Below are 23,822 nucleotides of genomic sequence, written 5' to 3' on the forward strand. Positions count from 1 at the left end.
TCCAGGCACGAGGAAGGAGAAAGAGCATTAAACAACAGGTTAAAAACGCGGAAGGTAAAAATTGGATAGATTCAATGGAAAAGAAGCATAGTGTAGAACTATATCGATACTGGAAAAGGCAGTGCCCTCCTCTTTGAAGCTAGGTCAGGGAGTCTTAAAACGCGCAGCTACAAAAATAAATTTAACGAAGAAGATGACACATGTGCTGTGTGCGGTAAATTTGTAGAACCAATAGAACACCTCATACTAAAATGTGATGGTACCCATCCCGATGTCGATGCAGGCACAGTCACTCTTCCTGAAGCCCTAGGGTTTAGAGATAATAATAGCCATGTAAATAAATCTGCGGTGGAAATTAGCAAAAAGCGACTGAAAATTGGTGGCTCAAAAACAGAGGTGACAGAAGGTTAAAAGTGTACGAAGATGTATTTAAAGAAAATGGCAAATTTTAATAACTTACAACACAGTTAAACCAAAATAACGGAGAAAAAAAAAGCTGAGCATGGTGGCAGCTGCCATCACCCCGTTTTAAAGAAGACGCTAGTATCTTCCATCCATCCATCGATTAGTCTGTCGCGTACGTAGAACTGAAAGGGTTTTAAACGATATGCGCGTATTTCAGCATTTAGTATATATTTATAAAAATTTTTTTTATTTGTGCGCAAAATCCAAAATAGCGATTGTGGCTCCACAGAAGCTTGGCGTGAGACACGAGAACCATTTCAATGGCCATTGAGATTTTGCCGTGTAGCAGCGACACAACTCCCGAGTTTGACGGTGATTGAGAATCTCGAAGGCCCTCGACTCGATGGGCATTGAAACTGGCCTTGTGACAAGAGGTATAAATTAACCTGAAGAACTACTGAAGTGTACATTAAAAGCCCAAGTAGTGAAGTGGTAGCTGTTGTGGTCACTGTCAGTTGTTTGCTGCCTAACACAACTGCAATCCTGAGTGAAGCATGGCTTGTCTTGCAGTCCAAACGAGTGCAGTTCCAGCCCAAGGAATTGAAAACCTTACTTCTGCAGGGTGAAATTATTAGAAACAGGGCTGATGAATGGCTCTGTCGCTACCCTGTCCTGCTACTGAGTGTGGTGTTGCCAGTACAAACCCGATCTCTGTGGGCCATGTTCCGACAGAGACAAAATGAAGAAACAGTCATTTATCAAGACCCCAAGTGGTCAAAATTGATCAGGAGCCCTCGACTACAGCACAACACATGCCTACTGTGCAGTATAAACATGAAGCATTCACCTTGTCAGAAGCAATTCATTCATTTAAAAAACGTACAATTAGAGCTGATTATATTGTATGCTAAGCCCCAATGCACCAACAATGCCCCATGTGCACCTATTTTCTACTCTGGCAGCCCCTGAAACCAAACCGACTTGTGTTGACAATGAATCATTATAGCAAACATTTCGCACCGTATGCGCGATTGAATCATCAAACCAGAGCATGGGGACAATGTACAAAAAGCCATACTTTCATTCAATGTTTATAGCCAAAATTTCGCTCGCCGATAGCGAGTACAGTTAAAATTTGCTGGCTATTTTACTGCTGGCAGACACCGTTTGAAATTCCTGCTTGCTAGCATGAAACGGCTTATAGAGATTTCACTCCCGAGACAAATCCACTGCGCTATTTCCAACATCTGGCACTGCAAGAAAAGTCAGCCGACAGGCAGAAAAAGTGGAAAAAAAAGAAAAGAAATATCAACAAAAGTTCAGCAGAGAAACAAACCAATGCAAGTTACTACACAACTTGCATGGAACCTTTCATACAGTAGCATGGATGCACGCCTAATGTCACAAACCGTCACGGTGTGTGCTCCCTCGTTCATGTGTTTGGAACAAGTGAACCGAATCCTGCTGTGCAGGAAGTGCACTGCCACAAAACACACAGAAAATGTGGCTAGCAATGTGGCTGGAGACAGCGAGATGGAAAAGAAAAAGGCAGGAAGAAAATGGCAATGAATGTCAAGCCATGGTTTTGCCACTTCTGCTGCATTCTGCCTACTACATGCATATCGTTTCAAGGACCATGTTCACTGTGGTATATTACAATATTTCAGAAGTGACCAAAAGGGGATAGAAAGGTTCTTGAAACTGCGCGGTGCTCCTATATGCACTAAAAGCCTCAGCTATTATGTTGAAGCACTACGAAACTTGTGTCAAGCACTACGAAACTTGTGTTGTGTTAAGTTTTGTGGCACACAGGCAACTAAAGCCATCATTTGCCAAGCACAAGGTTTAAAGAGTTTGTTTAAAAGCTTTTAGGATGATATAGCTTATTTAGGATTCTTGCTTCATTTACAAAGCTAAAAACATAAAATTTCAACAAGTGAATTGTCTTCTAGGAGCAAGGTGGGGTAGAAAGGGATGTGTTCATTGTAGAATGAGAGTAAATATCTGTTTCCTTAGCTGGTCGAGCTCTGTGCAAAAGAATAAAATGTGGTTTACTATGAGCTCTCCTCCACATTTCTCATATGGAGGTTTGTCCTGTTTTGTCAGTAATAAGTGTGTCATGTGCGTGTATCCATTGCAAAGATGATCTCTCAGCTTACATTGTATTAATTTGATGCAATCTTTGTACGGGAACTGTATTTTCCTTACTTCTTCCTTCCGAGCTTTTGCAACGTTTCCATCTATCACCGACATGGCTTGGGACCCAGCAGAATCTTATTGTGCATTATTGTGTTGCGGCTTTTTCTATGTGGCGAATGGTGCAACAAAGGGTTCAGCCGCATTTCTGATATGTAATGTTGTGAGTAAGCTCGGGGAATCAGTACAGATAGTGTTGTTTCCGATTATACGATTTATTATTTTGCCTGCAGCTACACAGACACCACAAAATCTGGCGGTAAATATGAATGCACAGTTTGGTACCCTTACTATTTTTTCTCACTTGTACAACAGCAATGAAAAGTGCACAATGAAAAGCTGTACAATCAAAAGTGGTGTCACTAATAACAAAATGTTTTTTTACTCTTTAGTCATTTTTAATCAGTATAAATAATGCGGTGTTCCATCCTTAATTTCACTTTTACAAAGAATTATAAAAATTTCAGAGCAAACCATGAATCCCTGCACAGGATTCCCCAATGTGACCAAGACAATACACAAACGAATATTTTACATCGAACAGTTTCAGTTTTCATTATGACAAGCTGCGGCAGTAAATGTGATGCTGTGGAAGGATGAACAGCACCATGATGATAGTTATTGCGAAAAACACCAATGCCCCACAGCACATCTCATTCTGGTCGGAGTTCATTCATCTTGACTGAGGTGAATCATCACCATTTCATTTTAATCAGCACAGAAGTGCCATGTTGGTTTTGACAATGTAGACAAGATTAAAAATGTCAAAATTGCAATCAAACTGCGGACCACTCAAGGCATCTAGTATATTATGTACTAGATTCAAGAGCTGACAAAACAAAATGCACATGGCATAAGAAATAACAGTTGCCAAACTCATTATGCATTGGCATTTATCTAAGGTAAGTTTTTAATCCCTAGACTTTTATACAGCTCAATTTTGTTAATATAAAACCTTACCCAAAATAAATGCAGCGACGCATAAGAACAGACATAATAAGCACCTAAATAAACAGAGATGTTTCTTCATTTGTTTCAATTTACGAATCATATGCAAGAAAAAGCTGGTAAATCCAGCTTATCAGGAGTCTATTCAAGTTTCTCTGCTATCTTTCAAGTTAAATCCTCCTAGATAAACAAATTACTAAACAACAGCAAGTTCCACTAAGGTTGACTACCAATTTTCACAGCACCAAGGAACAAGATACCAAAAGGTCGCAAAGGTTTCATACCATTTTTGCTAATGCAATATTTTTTAACAAAGCTCTCAACTTTAGCACTACAGCTAATAAGAGCAAGACTCTCTTGACCACAATTCATTTGTACCACATTGCATGCTTCGTAATTGATTTAAGGCCTGCCTTCTTGACATATGTTTCCCTGAAAGACACTGACAAGTGCAAGAAGGTTTCGCATAATGGAACGCAAGATAAAATTTGTCCTAAAGTGCCCATTTATAGGAACCTGCTATAACCAGTATTTTTTAGCAAATGCATTAGGCTCTACCCTGGCTCTGTTTCAATGCATGAGACAGCTAACCGGCTGCCCAGCACAAATTAACTCACGCCTTGAAGAGTCCCAGCTTCACACCTTAACTTCATCAGTTTTTTTTTTAATTTCTTGATTACTCTTCATTTCTTGATTACTCTTCAGATTTTAAACACCCTCTTAATTTCTTTGCTTTGCTTTTCTTTGTTTCAGATTTGATACAATGTACCTAAGCATTAACAATAGCAGTTCTGCTAGCTTTAATGCAGACCAACAAACACTGAAGCCTTGTGCACCAGAGATGACATAAAAAAGAACCTTACTCACCAACTTAATTGCAACATGTTCATTATTGTAGAGGTTTTTTCCTGAAAAATAAGAAAGAGATGAGTAATGGCAATACATGCAGGCACCAGCATTCATTCAATGACAATATAACATACTTATTTTCCAAAAATGTTCATAATTATTACAAAGGCAGAGATAAAGTACACTGTGTGAAGTACTGAAGCCCAAAAGCACCTAACAGCAACAGCACTAACCAAAGCCCACATACCTATATACCCAAGCCACAATTCAGAAAACATGCTTGAAAGGGTTGTCACAACACGCAAGTTATGAGCATAGAAAAAGCGTTTTCAATGTTCCCCTTTCTTTTTGAATTTTCTTGCAATCACATCCTCAGCCATGTTTACAGAGCATTAATTTAAGCCACACCCATCTCCCTTTATCCCACAAAACCATTCAATAGGATTGGTTTATGGGGGGTTTAACATACCAAAGTTAGGCTTCGGATATTTTGACCCCACCACCATCTCAATACCATTCAAAAGAAAGCTTTCTATAAAAACTACATTCAATTCATTGCTATCACGTATGGCTAGGGGTTGGAGTTGACGATTTAAACAGAACAAAAAATATATGTCTATAAACGTATGCTGAATTAACTTTTTAAAATTCAGCTGTAATTGACAAAGGTCACATCTTCAGATGCACACCATAGCTTCCAGGGCACTGAGTGTGAGCTGCAAATGGTCACAACAGAGCTAAGTGCCAAGGCCAGGAGCGCAATGAGACAATAAGTATGTTGTTGTAGGTTCAGAGGCATTGCTCTGCTACTTTAGATAAACACCGGATGCAAACCATGAGATTCCACTATCTCGTCAAGTTGTCTTAGCATAGGGCCTTCTGCACAGAGACTGCGATAGCTTCATTAGAACCATTTCGGTTAACTCTTTGTGGTCTGAAACTTTTACCCACTTTGCAGTCATTCCAGTCCGAAACAATCTCGCCAGTTTTCAGCACCGCAAAAGAAAACAAGTGAGCAAGACCAACAACTCATGGAATGTTTTTTTTTGTGCTTCTTTACGTGTCCAGGTCTTTCAACAATATTTGGGCAGCGTATGGCTTAATGGTGGACGCTGGTTGTGAGATCGCAAGAAATCACGAAAAAGCCTATTTTTAGAAAAAAAAAAAAAGTTTTACCCAGGCTTGAAACGATGACAAAATATTTAAAAAATTAATATTTTGGTAAATGTGTGGCCAGAAAATAAAGCACAAGTTTTGAAATGACGTTCCACTTCGTGCAACGTAACTCCGAAACCTCTCATCAACCGTCACCATTTTTCTTCTATATGAAAGCATGTTTCAAGATCCTTCATTAGGCACCTTCTAAGATGGCATCACACTATTGCAGCCAACACTACAGCCATTGTCCCACAACACAATTTCCCATGACACAATAAGTGCACACAGACTAATTCTCACTATCTCTGCTCGTGATTTCACAAATACAGCCTCTGTCTTTAGGGCTTCTTCTCAGGTTTGCTTTGGGCAACTGAAATAAGTCAGGCATCAATTTATTCGGAAAGTATAGACCTGTGCGGTGATACTATTTTTACTGGCTTTTGCGGTATAGCTACATTTTAATTACTTGCTTTCCTAAATTACCAGCCAACCCATTTTGTTAGGTTTCATTCGTAGTTTTTTAATATTAAATTTTCATTGAGGAAAGTGTAAAAAAGCATCACCACACAAAGTCCTTCTTGGGTGATACAGTTCTGTAAATACTTTAAACAATTTTTGGATAACGGCCTATAATGAAGAGCCCAATTAAAACCATAAAACTGCTTATAAATCATTCTATTTTAACTATTCAGTCTACACGCATATAAGGACTCTACAAAAAAAAGCACACTTTCAAGGTAATTATAAGGATCATGCCATAAATAAAACAGATAGTTTTAAGACCCGCATCCCCCTTAAAATATAGACATTATGGGCAGCGAGGAAAACAAGCAATTCAAACATCGAAAAGCTTGTCGGAAGGTGCCAGACAGCAAACCGCAATGGCCATGTTGCATTGTCGGGAGGGGTCCTGATTAGGGACCGCAAAGGGTTAAGGAGTTTTCGCTGGATAAGCAGGACGCTGAGAACGTTTGAAACTGAAACAAGCCAACTCTAAATCATGCACAAACATCACAAAAACGTGTCATGCTCTGGTTTTTGCAACAGTTCCGCAACATTTCCACAGCTGTGGGCCACCATCATCATCACTTGGCTAATTTTCGGTTTGGGCCGTGGTCTCCTTCTTTCTTTCCAATCCTCAACCTTCTTCGTGTGAAGCGTTTGGAGCTTTCAAAGTTAATTCCGTGAGTGAAAGAGTACACAGTGTGTCCCAAGGAACAAATCCACTTGCGGTACATCCAAATCAGATATAGATATTCTGACATGAAGATAACTAGATAGAGATGCTTGTTTCACTTGCCTAAGAGGGGAGTGTGTATGTGTGTTGCTCCAGTGTTTGTTACTTTTATTTTTCTTGTTTATGACTTCTATTTACGTTTATGTCTAGCAGCCCAATCACGTAACTTCCATGATGTTGCCTTTGTTTTTTCTATGGTGACAGTATCTCATATTGCAAACACAATGCATTAATTACTGGTACACAAATTACTCCGGCTAACAAAACAAGCCAAGATAAACAACTATGTGTGAGTTTTGAGCGCACAGGGCTGCCACATGGCGCACACACAAAAAGAAGAAATGGCAATTCTGCAAGAAATAGCATTCACTGAAATAATAACAAAAGAATAAATTAAATAAATAAGAATAAAAGCAGAAGAAAAGAAAACACTAAAAACAGTCGGCCATAATTTTCAAAACTAAAAACTGAAAAGTCCAACCCTTACCAATTGCCTACAATCCTGCTCCTCAGCTCTCTGCCCAGCTTATCCACTTGCAATATTCTATGACTAGATATCAAATGAGCCTACTGACAAAAGTGCTCCTCATCATGATATGAACGCAACACCAGCAAAGTAGGCTGCTGTCTGGTAAACCTATGATAAGAACTTCATGGCTGTCTACTTCAGACGCCAGAAAGACCCTAGTGTTTGTTCAAACATGAACCAAGGAAATTTTAAATGCAATAAATGACAATAACAACAAATGCTAATAATAACAATAAATAAATTTAAAAATACTGTTGCTGACAAATATTTACCTGGCATGACAACGACATGTACAGGTCTTGCTGCCACGCATTTGTCCCAAAGAAGGACAAAAAGCGCGTTTCTTCCCCATTTTAATGAAATCGGTAAGCCAACCAATAAAACTGTGCATTCCTTTGTTCCCAAGGGCATAGCCCACTATGGTCGGTGTCCACTCCATGGAGCTCGCTATCTCAGGGTGAGGACAGTGGTTTTGACTGTCAGCAGAGCAAGCAGGGAAAGCACATTGTTGAGCATCAACAGTGCCTCCATCACAATATTTCCCCTATCGTAGACGACTGGTGCATCAAGGGTGTTTTGGTGATGGTAGACATTTTTAGTGGAGTATGCAGTAGTCATCCGCCCCTCGCAATGTCGAAAAATGTCAAAAAAAAAAGAGAAGGGGGACACACTGGTTGCTTTAGAGTGAATTTTTGAAGCCTGAAATGATCTCTGCACTCAGTGAACAAGTGATAACTTTTTGCTGAATCTAAACTTGTGCTATAGTACCAAATAATTTAACTTGGCCTTGGCTATACAGGTTGACTGAAGTTTATAAAGATGCCCCAGTTTAGAACTAGTGGTAAGACTCAAACAATCAGGTAAACACACAAGAACTATCTTACTACCATTCTCACATCTCAGCATTTGAGCCATGTATATTTACAACACAGCATGCATGCACTGTATAGCTTGCTACACCATACCTACACGGCAGTCACCTGCAACCATTTTGTAATCCAAGAACTAAGCAGGCATATTAATCATGAAGTACTAATTCTTGACACAAAAGGCAGCAAACACTAACATGGTAATTTCTGCAAACATTTCTCTTTTAAATATCCACAAGGAAACTAAAGTGCTTTCCTGCAATGTTGCAAAAGTGAAAACGAAATGTCTGCCACTGTAAGAGAACTTGGAGCACATCTTGGGCAGGCTGGCCTTGGAAGGATCCTCTTGCAAAGGAGGTCCAAGAGGTGAAATAAAAATGTGAACCAAACGATAAAAGCCCAACAAAAGAAAAAGGACAAGGGTTACATAGCCAGTCCTCACAAGGGCCCTTGCTAAATGAAAATGAAAGAGAAAAAAAAAGGCAGAAAAGCTGCCTCCCTCTAACTTTCATGCCTCAAAGATGCAACTAAAGCAAAATGAGTCGAACAATGGGATGCGATGCGCGGCTGTTCAAGGTCAGCACCACACCCCCTGGGGAAAAGGGAAACGACCATTATGAGAGCTGCAAAGACAAGGAGGGTCAAAAACGCGGTCACACTTCCCAACCCATGCGAACTTCCAACGATCACAAGACACGACACAATGTTTGCACCCACTCCCCATGGCAACTGGCGCGGCCCTAATGATCAATAAGAGCGAGCCGCGGCAACACCCATCTCGAAAATCCCTGACACAGAGGGTAAGGCTATCAACTGCAAACACAACGTGGAAAGTCAAACATTGAGTAGCAAGCATCTTAGTCAGCCAGAGAAAAAGCCATTAGGCCCACATGCAAGAGCTGATTTTTTAAGTGCGGCGTCTTCACCGCTACTCAGACATTTTCCCTGCAGTCACGCTAACTCATGCAACAAAAATTAACAATAACCAAAAACAAAAGCACATGCTAGCTTCCACTGTCTAGACACTATACAACAGAAGTGAACACAACCTGCTGACAAGCCTAAAATGATTCTGCCTAGTACACCTCCCATTAACAGAGGGTGGAAGACGAAAACAAATTGTGTACTGGGTCTATTCGTTTCAAGTAAAATGGCCTTGCTGAACCATATACTATGCTACCATACTCGAAGCAGGATTGTACCTCAGAGCGACAAATTTCTACAAGGCTTGCCCTGTCAATACCACAGTGTTTATGTGAAAGGACTGAGTATGTTAACCGATCGGGAAGCTTTCTTTTTTTCAATGCATGAGGCAGGAAAGTGAGTTTTCTGTCAAATGTTACGCCTAGAAATTTATGTTCACTCTTTACGGGTAACTCGGTTTCGTTCAGGTGTAGGATATTGATGATGATTATGGATTTTTAAGGCGCAAGGGCATCTATGGCCAAAGAATGCCATGATGCAAGGCATTTTCGACTTCTCAAGGTGGGGTCGAAGACCCATTTCCCAAGCATTTCGCCCTAAATAAGCCGAGCACGAGACCCGGGGAAAGCTTGCACCCACTATCACCGGTGGGTATCCGGCGGCACTGGGGGACCCCGCACCTCCCGAATGCGAGGCGGATGCTCAGGCACCGCTGCGGTCATTCAGGTGTAGGGTTGGATCTGCCTGTAAGCCTCGTTTGAATGAGAAAAAAATGGACACTATTTTCTGTGAAGAAAACCGGAAACCATTTCTATCTGCGCATGTTGCCAGTTTGTTTACTGTTAATTGCATGTCTTTCGCATGTTGACATGTTGGAGGATGTGCAAGCTATCTGAAGATTGTCTACGTAGACTGTGTACATAATGGACCTTGGGATTATTTTTACTGAGAGAGTTATAAATAAATAAATAAATAAATAAATAAATAAATTCTTTATTTCACTCATGAAGTGAGGGAGTGCGGGAAAAAAAGCTGAAAATTCAGCTTGACTAGCACAAATTCAGCACAACAGAGTTGTGCTTAAAGTACACCCCTAAGGTACTCCATTTTCCTGAATACAATTCTTCGAAAGGGTTGAGCCTTGGCAGACATTAAATGAACGGTTAGACAAGAAGTCTTTTAGGCAGTTCAAGATTCAGCTATAGATGCCAAGCTCATCTAATACCCCGTCACACGGGCACTTCCGATCCTCATTGAGTCAATGCTCCGAACTCAATGCAGGTCGACGGTTGTCACACGGCCACTTCCAAGCGCAATCGAGCTCGATCCTGCTTGACTCGATGCCGATTCCTCATGAGTGCTTGAGATTCCAAGCACAATCGAAAGCACTCTCGCTCTTATGAACCTATAAAAATAAACACCGGTTAACAAAACAAAACCACAATAGCTGTTGTTTTAATTGATTAAAATGCAAGACAACATTTTCAGGTACTATGCCTGCTTATATGCAAACATATTTAAAAATAATCTCTGCACCACGCTCCAAGCTTCGCCGTCAGTGTAAACAAAGATGGCGTCCTCCTGCTCGTCGGCGCGCAAACTTTAGCGAGCGCGAGACAGCCGCTCTCATCGACTGCTGCCAAGACCGCCTAGATGATTTACAGCGCCAGAAGAGAAACGCCGCAGTCTATGCAGAAATCGTGGAGGCGTTGCGGACCCTCGGGTTCCATCGCACAGCAGCAGAGGTGCGCCACAAGATTAGAAACTTGATGCAGATACGCAGATGTACCGATTTGGCTGCCACTGCCCCCGACTGCACAGTGTTGCCGGACATCACCATGTTATGGCTGTCGGCGGAACATTTGGCGCCACCTAAAAAACGAGGGAAACTTTTCAATGAGCATTGGAAATGGCCGTGTAGCACCGGATGTTTCGAGCGTGCTCGAAAATCTCGATGCAGATCGAGTTCAATGAGGATTGAAAGTGCCCGTGTGACAGGGGTATAAGTCCTGAAGAATCCTGAACCACCAGGTTGTGTCATTAGCCTTCTCTAAATGGAAAAAGAAAGCAAGCCAGTGTTGTTTACAAAAGCTTCTCAGACAGTATTTTCAAGACGAACTAGGTGATCTGTGTGGAGCATCTCTTTTTTAAAGGTACACTGGGGAGAACTCTATCGGATTTTTTTTCGTTAGCAAAATCTCATAGTTCGACATTTCATGGCTTTGTTGCCGCTTGTCCGGGAGCGATAGATGTATTTATTTCAAAGAAATTCGGATTTGAAGTTGGAAAAGTTTTTCCCGCCGCTCCGATTCAAACTAGAGAACTCTTATGACGTTGTAGGACGGAGTGACGTGAAATGTGACGTAAACGCAGACTCCGTGATTTCTGGTGGCTAGCGGTGTGGTCTAGCAGCTGCCGAAATGAAAGCTACCACCGCCGCACGTTGAATGCATCTATCGGGGGTCACTGCCGTCGCTTCGTTTACGTTTGCACCGGCGTCTTGCCATCGTTAAGATGGATCCCGTTCCCGAACACGACGCCGTAGTTCTCGCAAAAACTACGGCCTGCATTTCAGCGACCTCAGCCCCAAAGAGCGTGCGATGCTTTTGAGGGAGCACGGTTAGGTTAGGTGCCGGCGGGTCGTTTCCCCCTTCCTCAGTGAGAAGACGTTGCAAACTAAATATCATAACCCCAGTGCAGGGGGTCGCGAGGGGCCAGGAAAAGGTCGGCACGTTGCACCCATCGGCTGGCCGGGGCTTCGGGGCCAACGGATTGCAATTCCTTGAACGGCGCGGAAGGGCCAAGTTATTTATTTTTTTGCCACAAAAAACGGGTGGGCGCTCAAGGGCGGTCGCGTTTAAAGTTGGCGGCTTGAAACTAAAGCCGGCGCACGATGCTTCAACGGCTTCCGCTAGATCCAATGGGTCCACTGGATCGGACTGTCTCGCCGACTTGCATGTGCCTTCAGATGTGCACTGTGAATGACTAAATTAGCCAAGAGCTCCAAAAGAACAGCTCCGCCCAACTGCCGAAGCTATTGAATTACGTCACAACGCGCACCTCGCCGCGGAGCCGAATCAGTCTGGCCGGGCCGGCGGCGGCTGGCACACTCAGCGCGAAATAGAGGCATGCTCTAAGTCTCCGCCAGTGCGGTCCGAGTGCACCGAAGACGCCGAACGCGTCGGTGGTCAAGCGCATTTGCAGTATAGAGGGTGTCGCTTTGGCCGACGTGACGTCGCCGTGCAGCACGCGCGCGCGTGTTACGCCGGAGCATAAACGCACCTTAACAGAGCGTGTGCTTAACCGCTAACCAATGTATGAAATGAATGAAAAAAAAATGCTGTGCCGAGGTTCGGAATCGAACCAGGGCCTTTGTTGTTTAAGGCGGTGACGCTACCACTCCACCATGATGTCTCAGGGTGAATTCATCAATAAAGGCGCATCTAGTGAATGCACTCTTTCGATGCAGAAATCTCCGCGCTTTCGAACGTATATCCTGACCTAACAGAGCTAGGTCATCAGCAATTTTTCTTTGCATCAGTTTTCTTTGCTTCTAACATACAGGTTGTCTTTTTTCTGCCTTTCTCGAGTGATAAAAGTGCACAATCGGCTTTAAAACGAAACTTACTTCAATAATGAACCGTGCAACCTTCCTTTGTTGGCCTCAGAGATTTGCGCCACAATGTAGGATGGAAAATTCTTCCAAGGTGGCGTCTCTTGCCCTATGGCGTCGCCACGCTTGTACTTGCGAGATTGGCCTGTGGTGGCGATACCTGTATTTTGGTTCTTGCTATTTTCTACCTTACGAGAGCTTTGTTTTCAGTAAGAGCAGTGTTTTTGTGATCAGGAGCTGGTATTCTATCGATACAAGCCAACTTCAATTTCTCCTCAGCGTCCCTTAATACCCGTCACACGGGTACTTTCGATCCTCATTGAGCTTGATCTGCATCGAGATTTTCGAGAACGCTCAGAACAATCTCCGGTGCTACACGGGCATTTTCAATGCTCATTGAGAAGTTTCCCTCATGTGTGTTAGGTGGCGCCAAATGTTCCGCTGACAGTCATAACATGGCAATGTCCGGCAACACTGTGCAGTTGGGGGCAGCGGCAGCCAAATCCGTAGTCAAATCGGTACATCTGCGTATCTGCGTCAAGTTTCTAATGTTGTGGCGCACCTCTGCTGCTGTGCGATAGAACCCGAGCGTCCGCAACGCCTCCGCGATTTCTGCATAGACTGCGGCGTTTCGCTTCTGGCGCCGCAAGTCATTTAAGCGGTCTTCCCAGCAGTCGATGAGAGCGGCTGTCTCGCGCTCGCTGCAGTTTGCGCGCCGACGAGCAGGAGGACGCCACCTTTGTTTACACTGACGGCGAAGCTTGGAGCGTGGTGTAGAGATTATTTTCAAACATGTTTGCATATAAGCAGGCATAGTACCTGAAAAATGTTCGTATTACATTTTGATAAATTACAACAGCAATTGTGGTTTTGTTTTGTTAACTTGTGTTTATTTTTATAGCTTCATGAGAGCGAGTGTGTTTTCGATTGTGCTTGAAACCTCAAGCACTCTTGAGGAATCGGCATCGAGTCAAGCAGGATCGAGCTCGATTGCGCTTGAAAGTGGCCTTGTGACAATCGTCGATCTGCAATGAGTTCGATGAGCATTGACTCACTGAGGATCAAAAGTGCCCGTGTGACAGGGGTATAAAACCACACTGGTGGATATCAAGAAATTCACAGAATTGAAGGAGAAAAGTAATCTTATATTCAGGACACTTTCAAAGGATTTGGAGATGCAACTGGTAAGGCGTATGGGTCTATAGCTGCTAGGAAAGGCTAGTTAGTGGCTTCCCGGGTTAAAGAAACGGTAGAATAATAGCTTTTTTTTCAGACTTCGGGCATTTCCCCCTGACTCCGTACGAAACTATCTCCGATTTAGTTAATGGCAACTTGGGAACTGAACATCGAGGTGGCTGAAACATCAGCAAAAAGGGTAGCCAAAAGCATCGCAAAGCAGACATTTGCCAGCTGCCGAAAGGGCACTGGTGAAGAACACCAACTATATAAGGGCCCACTTCATGCATGACAGCAATTTTCATGTACCATGTTGAATTCTGAGGTGTTAGTTTGATCACATAGCTTTATTAACAAGGGCTGCATGAACTAATTAGCCGACAAGGAAAGGAAGTAAACAACGTAAAACATTTTTATCATCAAGCAGCCCTCGGATAGCTAATAATATTAAAAGATGCTCTTCCAGAAACTATAGTGGGCTTGTTCGAACATGGGAACCCATCCACACATCTGCCTTCAGACTCCATATTTATCAGTTTTTTTTTTCTCATGCAATCCAACACCACAAACTGATGCATAATAACGTAACCCATCAATCTTCTCTTTATGCAGTGTCTAAGTACATGTGTTGGTTAGCATCGCTGGAATTTTTTTTCTTTTTGCATGCACCTTTGCAATGGGTATAAGTTGTGTGTAATCTCATTAAACCATGGGCTGCAGCAAGTCAGTCCTTGTGGCATCTTTCTTCCTTCACCCATTGTTCGTCAGCACTGTTTTTTATTCAAAGTGCTATGCCACCAAGCTTAACTCTCAGTGCTACCTTGAAAACTGCTATGCACATCACAGCATGCAGCAATGCAGGTCCAAACAACTAAACATGTCAATCTCATAACTTGCATACCAGTAAAGAGCATACCATCAGAATAATAAATGTCCTGTGCTGCACACATTGCAAGTTAAGTGCAAAAAATGAAAACCTAGTCTTTTGAGACTCATTTCTAAAGATTTGTTTTCACATTTTCTCTTCTGTCTGTTTTAAACACACTACGCTGAAATTCTGAGTTGCACAGGCCTTATTTCAACATGTACAGGTGGTATTCCCATAAAACTCCGGGAGAGGTACCAAACTCAAAACTAGAATGAGCTTAGCTTAACTCATGCAGTGATAATGCAGGAATTTTCTGATAAATTTCTAGGCACTTTGTCAGGCTTAGGGAACACTCTTTGAAGAAAGTAGCTATATTTATTGGCAGTGGGTAACGATGAATACAATGAACAGCAACACTGTCTTTGAATATCGCAAAACTGCGCAAAGTATGATTAACAGGTCACTTCATGCTAAAAACTAGTAATCTGGCTGTGGTAGTAAAAGTCATCCCGTGCACCTGAAGCTACCGTGGTTTGCACTAGCTCTAGTACCAAGAGAGACCAAACTTTTCATGGTTCCTTCGGATTGTCTTTATGAACTGCCTGCTCTCTATTCTTAATGGATATTACTCATTGTGCAGTGTTCTGCATCATTATGGCAAACAAAAGAAAATGGCAGGTTTCTGAAACTTTAAAAACATGAACAACCTTCAATATCCCTAAGTTTGCAGCTTTGAAGAAAAAAAAAAAGATGAGAGAAAGAGGGCATCCCCTGACAAACTTCAGCTGAGAAAGAACATGAGTGAACATACCCAGGATGCTTTGCTAAGGCCTACGAATCTTGCACTTGAAAACAGAACCAAGCTCTGACTCAATTCCAGCAAAAACAAACAAGCATGCATGCCATGTGTGCGCCAACACTGCTGCCGTAGGGTCTCTCGAGGCTTCAGGACGTCACATAATTGGATTTAGAGTGAATCCTCAAAGCCTAGAGGGCAAACCAATCAGTGACAACTGTTGCAAATGCTCTTGGCTCGATTTTTCTTCCCCACCACGTTTTGTTTCTCTAGGGTGCTGCAAGCTATGTACGTCGAGTCCTTTGTCTTGATGGGCCCCCCCATGAATAGGGGTGCAGTCAACATGGCCATCAACGAGGTGAAATTGGCAATGGCGACAGCAACTACATAAGGAAGGAGAGCTTGCCAGGAATTGCGGTATGCGTGCACCTACACCGACTTGCTGCCATATATTGTGTATGCACTGAATATGTACCAAGAGACATGCTTCAGAAACTCGCTGTGCTGTCAACAAGAAGCATAGTATAACAAACAGCTACTGACACGACAATATCTGCAGAACAAGAAATGCTAAAGTCATAGCAAAGCAACATAACAGCAATATGGCCCAACTCTAGGGTGGAAATCCCCACAGAGCTTGAACATACATTAAGCACACACAGACACAAATGCAGACCATATCAACTCAGTACCTTCAGCAATTGATTTCCATGACAGCGAGAAAGGAAAAACAAAATCACTATTCACCTCATCTGAAGGAATGAAAGAAAGGAACAAGCGCAAAGCAATATTTGTAGAACAAAAAATTCAGTTAGTTTACTGCTCATTGAAACCAACTAACTATCAACAAAGGACAACTTGGCCGCTTGGTTGCCAGGGGTTACAGTAAACCAACATGATCCTGATCACAAATATACAAACACGAGGGTGCACACAACAATCAAGTGGCTCCTAATTCATTCTGCCATGCTACTGCGCCATGGAAAATATAAGAAATCCCACAGCATAGAGTCAAATTACAGAGTGATAACAGTATAAGGAATTCCCATAAAAGCATATTAAATGACCACAGACGTAATTTTAGGTTGCATGTTTACTATTTTCAAATGATGCATTAGAAATTACAATGCATGGCTTACCACTTGGTATTCGCCTACAACCGCTAAATATTGGCCCTTTTTTCATGCCTCGTGTAATTGAAACTAGGTATTTATTGTTCTTTAAGAAAAATACTAACAAATATTCTGTTGACATTTCCCCAGTGCACAAGCTATAACTTGAAATAGTACTGCATAATGTCATTCCTACATATTTTCACAGAATTTTGGCATTTGCTGCTCCCTTCATTCATAATGAGGGAGTAATTACTCATTGGCAGCCACATGGCTCTGTCACCATATGGCTGCGCTTAAGTGGATGCCAATGTGTAATTACTTCCTCATTACAAATTTACTCCACCTTGGGGGCTTCCCCTAAACATCTGACCATCCCTTCATTCCGTGGGGATGAAAGATTTTTGTTTTGTTTCATTACAGGTTGCAAGCAGAAATCAGTGCAACTCAGTTTCACAGCAACATGTTCTGCTATAGTGCCATTATGCTATAGGCAGAACAATCCGAACAATATTTGGTGTTACACTCTTCTTTACACCCATCTTCGAGCATTCCCTGCAGAAACCTGGGAAAGCAACAAGGAGCACCTTGTATGCACACCTTTCGTTTTCCTTCACTTTCAGTTGTGGCTTCACAAAACAATGCCTACATAAAGATAAAATATGAGCCAGAAAAATGAAGGAAGCAAAGCCTCACACGTGCTAAAAAAAGGGGAGGGGGGAGGGAGAGAAGTGTGACAATGGAGTCATTGATGGGGAGGAAAAACTGAAAACTAGGTCATAAAAAAAAGTGCAAAACACTGGTGATGCTGTCAACCTGTCACAGCAGCAGAGACAGCGAGAAAAAACGTGAAGAGGTGCCGCCTGACAACATTCTACAAGCAAGGAACTTTACGACCTTACAAAAGATTGATGCGAGAGAGCTGTTGGCAGTCGACACTGCCAATAAGGAGGCGACTGCAAGCAATAAATAAGTGGCAACTATGGATGCAGACAAGTATGGTTGCCCAAATTAAGTACTAAATGAAGCTGGCTTACAGTAACTATGCTGTGGAGTTTCATCATCTCAGTTTGACGTCTGTCGCAAACAGTTTTCAACGTGAGAAAAAAAAATGACACACAAGATAACAAAACAGTTACCCTGCCTGTTACTTGTATGTTTCCTATCTAATAATGTTCTTCCGGCAAAAGCAGCTTTGCTATGACGACAGCACATAGCAGTAACCTAAGCCAGGCTCCGGTGAGTGGGTAGCCAGAATTGTCTGCAAATGTTTATCTGTACTTCTGGTGAAAACAAACCTTGGCTAAATGTCAGCCTTGCTTCAAGCTGCTGGAGCAAGCACTTTCAACGAAAACTTGGTTGCTACCCGAAAACAAACCAAACTGTCTGCATGGAGGTAGGTCGATATATATTGGCATCCCCTTTGTACCGGGGCGGTGGCAGGCACCACCTTGCCGAGTTAATAAAGTGGTTAATTGCTCAATTTCTTTTGAAACTGAATCCTGTTCTGCTCATCTTTCTTTCCCTGCCATTCACGTTCAAACCTATATCACTTGTATTTCTGTGAAGTTCCGGGCAATCTTTGGACTCTGCTTTTACACCACCGATACCCCAGTCTTCTCTTGCTTATCTCTACAGCTGATGCGTTAATTTTGCTTTCACAATCCCTAAAACCCGAAGCTAATGTAAGGCTCAATATGTCGCGTGCAATATTCTGGTGGCATAAATTTAGTGTATTAGAGCACGCTTAATGTTGGGCAGCGCTCCGAAGCAACATGGGGTGGCCCTTCCGGACAATGGCAACTGAACGGCGAGCGCGTTACCTGGCAAACGTATCGAACGCAGCAAATAGCACGCGGCGAGCTCCGCCGCTTGGCGCCAATCTATAAGCGCGTCGCCGCGTAAACGCGGCTCCCGACGCAGTGGTGACACCGGCACTACACACACAGTGCGTCACGCAGGCCAGTTTTCCAGCGACCGGGGTCGCGCCAAATGATGCATAACATCCCTCGCGGTTACACAGCGGCGCCCCCGCCGGGAATGGAGAGAAGGGCGTTACTCCCGGGCACGATCGCCCGGGCGCTGCTGCTTCCGTACGCCACGGGATTTGCACAGGAAAAAGTGCTGACGACCGAGAGACGAAAGACCACCCGCACAGGCAACGACGCACATTTCGCGCGAGCTTACTCGACACCAGGCAGGCTGCAGCCGATACGGGCGGGCCGCTGCCGTGGCCTGACAGATCGAAATGCTCGGGCGATCGTCCAAGTCACAGAACTTAATGACGTCAGCTAGCGATGCCGCTGCTCAATAGGGTCCCTTTTCGGAGGTCCCGAAGAGAGCAAATAAAAGATGCCCGATAAGGCACCACCGGCACCAGCGCGACGCACAAATCGATCACTGCACAGCGCGCAGGATGCGGGGCAGGCGTCGCAGCACAGGGCCCACGCGCGCTCGTGGCGTAGCCTTCGTGGAACAAAAGGTCCGTGTCGCGCTGGAGCCCATCCAAAAGGGGCTCGTTGCGTCCCTTTCACTTACGTCCCCCGAGTTTAAAGGTTAGCGTTCTCATGCGGGGGCAGGCGGCCTCGTCGACATGTCGCAACACGATCATCCGAGGCGTCCTAAACTTTTCGATCTCTTTGCAGTTTTCAACTGCTTGCTGTTTGAGCAGATTAACTTCTTGACCGGCTAAACGCGGCAGCACACGCAGCGAGATGAACGACGTTACAGGGAGCCCGCATGTAGCGAATGTTCGCAAGCAAAGATCCTACACGAAATGAAAAACCGCGGCACCCCTCTACACAAACCGCATCCACACAACAGACCGCTTCAAGTTCTCAAGCCGTTGGCACGTTCGGTGCTAAGGCGGCTCGCACGCTACAGGTGAACATAAAAACAGAACACGCTGAGTTCACAATTCACGAGCATCAGTTCAGGAACGGAATACTGAAACCGCCGAATAGACGCTGCCGGACAAGGTTGTTTCGCATCGAACCTGCGCGCAGGCGGTTTTGCACTACCCCCAATCTCCGCTGGCCTCACTGTTCGCGCTGGCTTGCTTCAATGTAGACAAAGCATAATGCGAATTAACCGCAAACCGAAGAGAATGACACAGTGACTTACCTAGCCGCAGTTCTCCAAAGTTGCCGCAGCCGATTTTTTTGCCCACTTTGAAGTTGGGTCCCACCATCAAAACACCGGAGTTGCTCGATCCCGTCGGCCTTGTCTGTGAATGCATAGCTCTTGCGGCGGCCGTCGTTTTGGATGCACGCTTGGGAGTCTCGTCTCGGGGCTCCCGGGAATCACGTCTTTGCATCCCTGCGGCCGGGAACGCCGAGAAAGTTAGGCTTAGGCACTAGGCTTAGCCCACTGCTCTGGCAGCGACTGGCTATGGCGCTAGCTGGCGATGTCATGGGTGGACGTTCAACGATGGTGGCGAGTTCAATCGTATTTCCATCACTTCCCAGCACCCCGCGAAGGCTTGGCTCCTGTTCCCGTGTACCGAGCTACGCACAGACACCGCTCAAGAAGGCTTTTCTTTCCTAAATCACCACGGCGCACTGAGCCTCTATCCACAACAAAGCCAGAATACTCCATGAAACTGGGCCCAACCTACCCAGAATGCATTTCCAGAGGAACTCTTGGCCACGACCTTCCGCAACCACTTAGCAGCGTGAGGACCAATTAAGCCAACAAAAGCTTCTTGGTTTCGCTTTGGGGCGTCAGTTCATCACCAAACGGACCCGCGGCCGTGCGTTTTCAATTCATCGCATCGATACGAATTCCAAAAATTAGCTTTGGATGTTTCGGACCTCCGCTGCGAAATCACCTCATAAACAAACCAACTTCCGGTGTACACCGGAGGGAGATTTTTGCTGAACGTTAGACATTACGAGCAAATAAGTTGCCAGGCTCACCATATTACAGGTAACTGATACAGCTTTCGACAGAGTACACAAACTCACATTTTTGCTAAACACGGGTGATTACCACACCACTGGAGAAGCTGCAGCAGCTGCTTCCAAGGGTAGCTAGGAGCGCCAACTTCTGCCGCATTGCGCTAGGCGGCGGCAAGCGTTTCCTGTAAACATTTAAAGTAGCGCTTCGCTTGAATGTTCGTGGTATTTAGATGTACTTGCCGACGCTCACTAGTTTAGTAAGTTGTAAATATCGCCTACTCGTCTCATCATTGATGACCCAGCATGAACAAAAATTATCTCATCGTCACTTCGATCCTGGAAGGTGAGATACTGCTTATACGCTGAAGAGCAGTGTAGCGGGGCCAGCTGCGGTCCTTCCGTCCTTCCTATCACAGCATCGCATCTGAATTTCCGCCTCGCATTATTTTCTTGAGAGCTACTGTATCGTCGGTGTATCTGCTCATGTTTACAGGAAAGCATTTCCCAAGTCGGCAGGGCTGTGACATTGTGGTAGAAGCCAGCTTTGACGGCGAAGTTCTGACTACGGACCCTGTCCCGCACACCTGTCATCCCAACTTCAACACTGAGTTGGCATGGGGCGTTGATCGTCGAGGTCTTCACGTTCATCGGCTTCACAGGACGCCTGTAAAATTGCAGTGTTTTGCCGTTGAGCGCTCGTCAAGGAAGAAGGAGCGCGTAGGATACGTTGTGCTCGAGATACGCGGCATCCAGGACGGCGTCAGGGTGAGATACACCTCTTTTGCATCTACTGTTGTGTGGGCATTGCAGTTAGATCTCCAAAATTACCTTTGCGAAATACAACCTTTACATAGCCTCAGTTGTCCACATCTGATCTTTCATTTTTAGTTTTCTTCGCTGTCTCCTCTGGACTGAGCGGTGCTTTTTCTTTACTACGTGCGTAAACAAGAAAGAGAATACGTAGCCACTTTATTCATATTGATGTCGCTAATTCCTGCACATAAATTGTACTTGACGTAGAGTCTTTAGTGGTTTGTTTAGGTAAAGGCGGCATTACATTCTTCGCCTCCTCTTATTCTTATTAGACACCTCTTGCAATTTTGAATTTCCACCTCTCATTCCGGTTTCTTTGCATGCACACACATTTTTAGAGCTTTAGTTACAAAAACTGTTGCGTGGCTGTCATGAGAACTATATGTTCATATTTCAGAGTGCAAAATGGCTGTCCTTGCTAAACAGCAAATATCATGGGTCCAAGCCGGAGATTCATGTCGGGCTACACCTGGAAGAAGATACTGTCCCAGACGCACCTGCTGGCGCATCTTCCGAGCCAGCTCGAGCAGAATTCAAGGCCCATCGTGTGGTTGCCCAGCAACCAGCTGACCGAGGAACAGAAACAGACCTCGAAGATTTGACACCTCGGCTCAACCTGAAAGATGGATGCTATGAGATCGGCAGGGACACCACGGTGCTCTACCTGTTCACTGTCACCATTTCATTTGCTGCTAATCTAAGCCATGTAAGTGTTTGCACTTTTGCTGAAATGTCTGCATAGGAGACTTTCATTGAGGTTCATAATGTAAATGGAAACCAGCTCTTGAATTCATCGGTGCATCATTAAGAATGAGAGCCGGGTAGGCTTAAGCCATGCAGGCATAATCCACTTCTTCAAAGAAGAACTGATACCGATCACTGTTGCTTCTTTGTGATCGGCTATGGTGGCTTTAGTGGTCACGGCTGCTGAGCACGAGGTCATGGGATCAAATCATGGCCGTGGCGGCCGCATTTTGATGGAGGAGAAATGCAAAAACTCCCATGTACTGCGTGGTGTCAGCGCATGTTAAGGAATAACCAAGTGGATGAAATAACTCTGGAGCCCTCCATTGCAAGGCTTCTTTCTCTCAGCCTTCTTTCACTCTCTCCTTTGTCCTTTCCTTCCAGGTGCTATTCTGGTGCCTTTCCTTTCCTCATAAAGAATTTGCAATCTTGCATTTTGTGCCCATGGGGAGGGCAGAAAGGTCCGAGGTTTTTTTTGTTTTTTTTTTCTTCATCTAGAAAGGCTTTTGTGTAGTATTGGCAGAAAAATAAAAGACTAGGGATGTTTTTTTATTTGTGGGATGAGTGGTGCATCCACACATTGGTGTCATTGAGGGATGCATGCTGACCTGATCAGGACTGAAAGTGCAATTTCAAGCACCTGATTTTTCTCAGTAAGTTGCAGGCACAACGCTGTGTAATCAAAAGTCTCGGAAGCCAACTTTTTTCTTTTGGGTCCTTTCCTCTGTTTTAAAGAAAAGTGTATGCAGAGGCACCATGCTGTAAAGAAACTGCGGTCTTGCTCTTTAACATGGGTAGTGTTGAAGGCCCTGTTACCCAAAAAATCTGGCGTCGGCATTGTCAGCGTTGTGAGCGAAAGATAGGGTGGCCTAGGTGGGCCACCTAGGTCACATGACCTTGTGGCATCATCACAACCTGTCCACCAGATTGTGAGCTACCTGACCACTGTGGCAGGTGGCTGTTAAATCAATGATTGAGCGCGAGAGGTTGCTCAGGAAGAGCTACTTGGGTTGCACAAGCCCCACCAGTGGCAGCGCCTGCTATCGCAGGGCAGTGGTGCATCCCTTGAAGGGGCTGTGAAACACTGCTTGAAAGGGTGCCGGCTATACTTCAGGTGAATTTTTTGTGTTACACAGACGCTGACTACAAAAGAATTACAAGAAACGGTACATAGGAGCGGTAGTTATTCCAAGAACCAATTTCAATATACAAGCAAGCAAAATGCTGCCCTCAACTCGATTTTCATGGTGCTTCCCATTCCCATTCCACTTTCCCAATGACGACATTGGGTGGAACCAATCAAAACAGTCCATCTGAGCACGTCATGGAAATTTGCACACTATGGTTGCTCGTTCGCTGTAACTCATTCTTGACAAGGCTGTCAGTGTCGTTTCCACGGTTACAGCAACCATGTGGATGCCCACCTGGTTTACCGATGCTTCATCGTCACGTCTATGGCGCAGAAGGGAACATTGATCAATCGCCGTCTCTCACTTATCCGAACTCAAGCGCGAGATATTACGATGGAGTGACGACTTGCGCGAGACAGTTTTTAGTATAGCACGTACCACTACCGCCACCACGTACCGTGCCCTGCCATGCGCGCTGTTAACAGGAATGGGGCGCCATTTGACACTGGCGTTCGGTGATCCACACGCTGACGATGTGCACTGGTTAATGTGAAAC

General features: G+C 44.3%; 2 protein-coding genes across 9 annotated transcripts in view; one reads left to right on the forward strand and one right to left on the reverse strand.

Moving 5' to 3' along the window:
* Positions 1-20,749, reverse strand: part of gish (casein kinase I gish) — a 47,831-nt gene extending 27,082 nt beyond the window's left edge. For 2 of the 5 annotated variants that reach the window (XM_077659411.1, XM_077659408.1), the window contains exons 1-3: positions 20,646-20,749; positions 19,804-19,998; positions 4,417-4,457 (exon numbers count right to left, since the gene is read on the reverse strand). In XM_077659411.1, coding sequence (XP_077515537.1) covers positions 4,417-4,457; positions 19,804-19,996 — 234 coding nt within the window. In that variant the 5' untranslated portion in view covers positions 19,997-19,998; positions 20,646-20,749. The other 3 variants (XM_077659410.1, XM_077659407.1, XM_077659409.1) reach the window with 2 other exon arrangements.
* A 5-nt stretch (positions 20,750-20,754) lies between these two features.
* LOC144125740 (centrosomal protein of 120 kDa-like) overlaps positions 20,755-23,822 on the forward strand; it is a 41,824-nt gene continuing 38,756 nt past the window's right edge. For all 4 annotated transcript variants that reach the window (XM_077659405.1, XM_077659402.1, XM_077659404.1 and 1 more), the window contains exons 1-3: positions 20,755-20,922; positions 21,073-21,344; positions 21,790-22,098. In XM_077659405.1, coding sequence (XP_077515531.1) covers positions 20,883-20,922; positions 21,073-21,344; positions 21,790-22,098 — 621 coding nt within the window. In that variant the 5' untranslated portion in view covers positions 20,755-20,882. The remainder of the gene's footprint in view (positions 20,923-21,072; positions 21,345-21,789; positions 22,099-23,822) is intronic.

The sequence above is a fragment of the Amblyomma americanum genome, chromosome 3 (assembly GCF_052857255.1).
Source record: "Amblyomma americanum isolate KBUSLIRL-KWMA chromosome 3, ASM5285725v1, whole genome shotgun sequence".
Classification (NCBI taxonomy): Eukaryota; Metazoa; Arthropoda; class Arachnida; order Ixodida; family Ixodidae; genus Amblyomma; species Amblyomma americanum.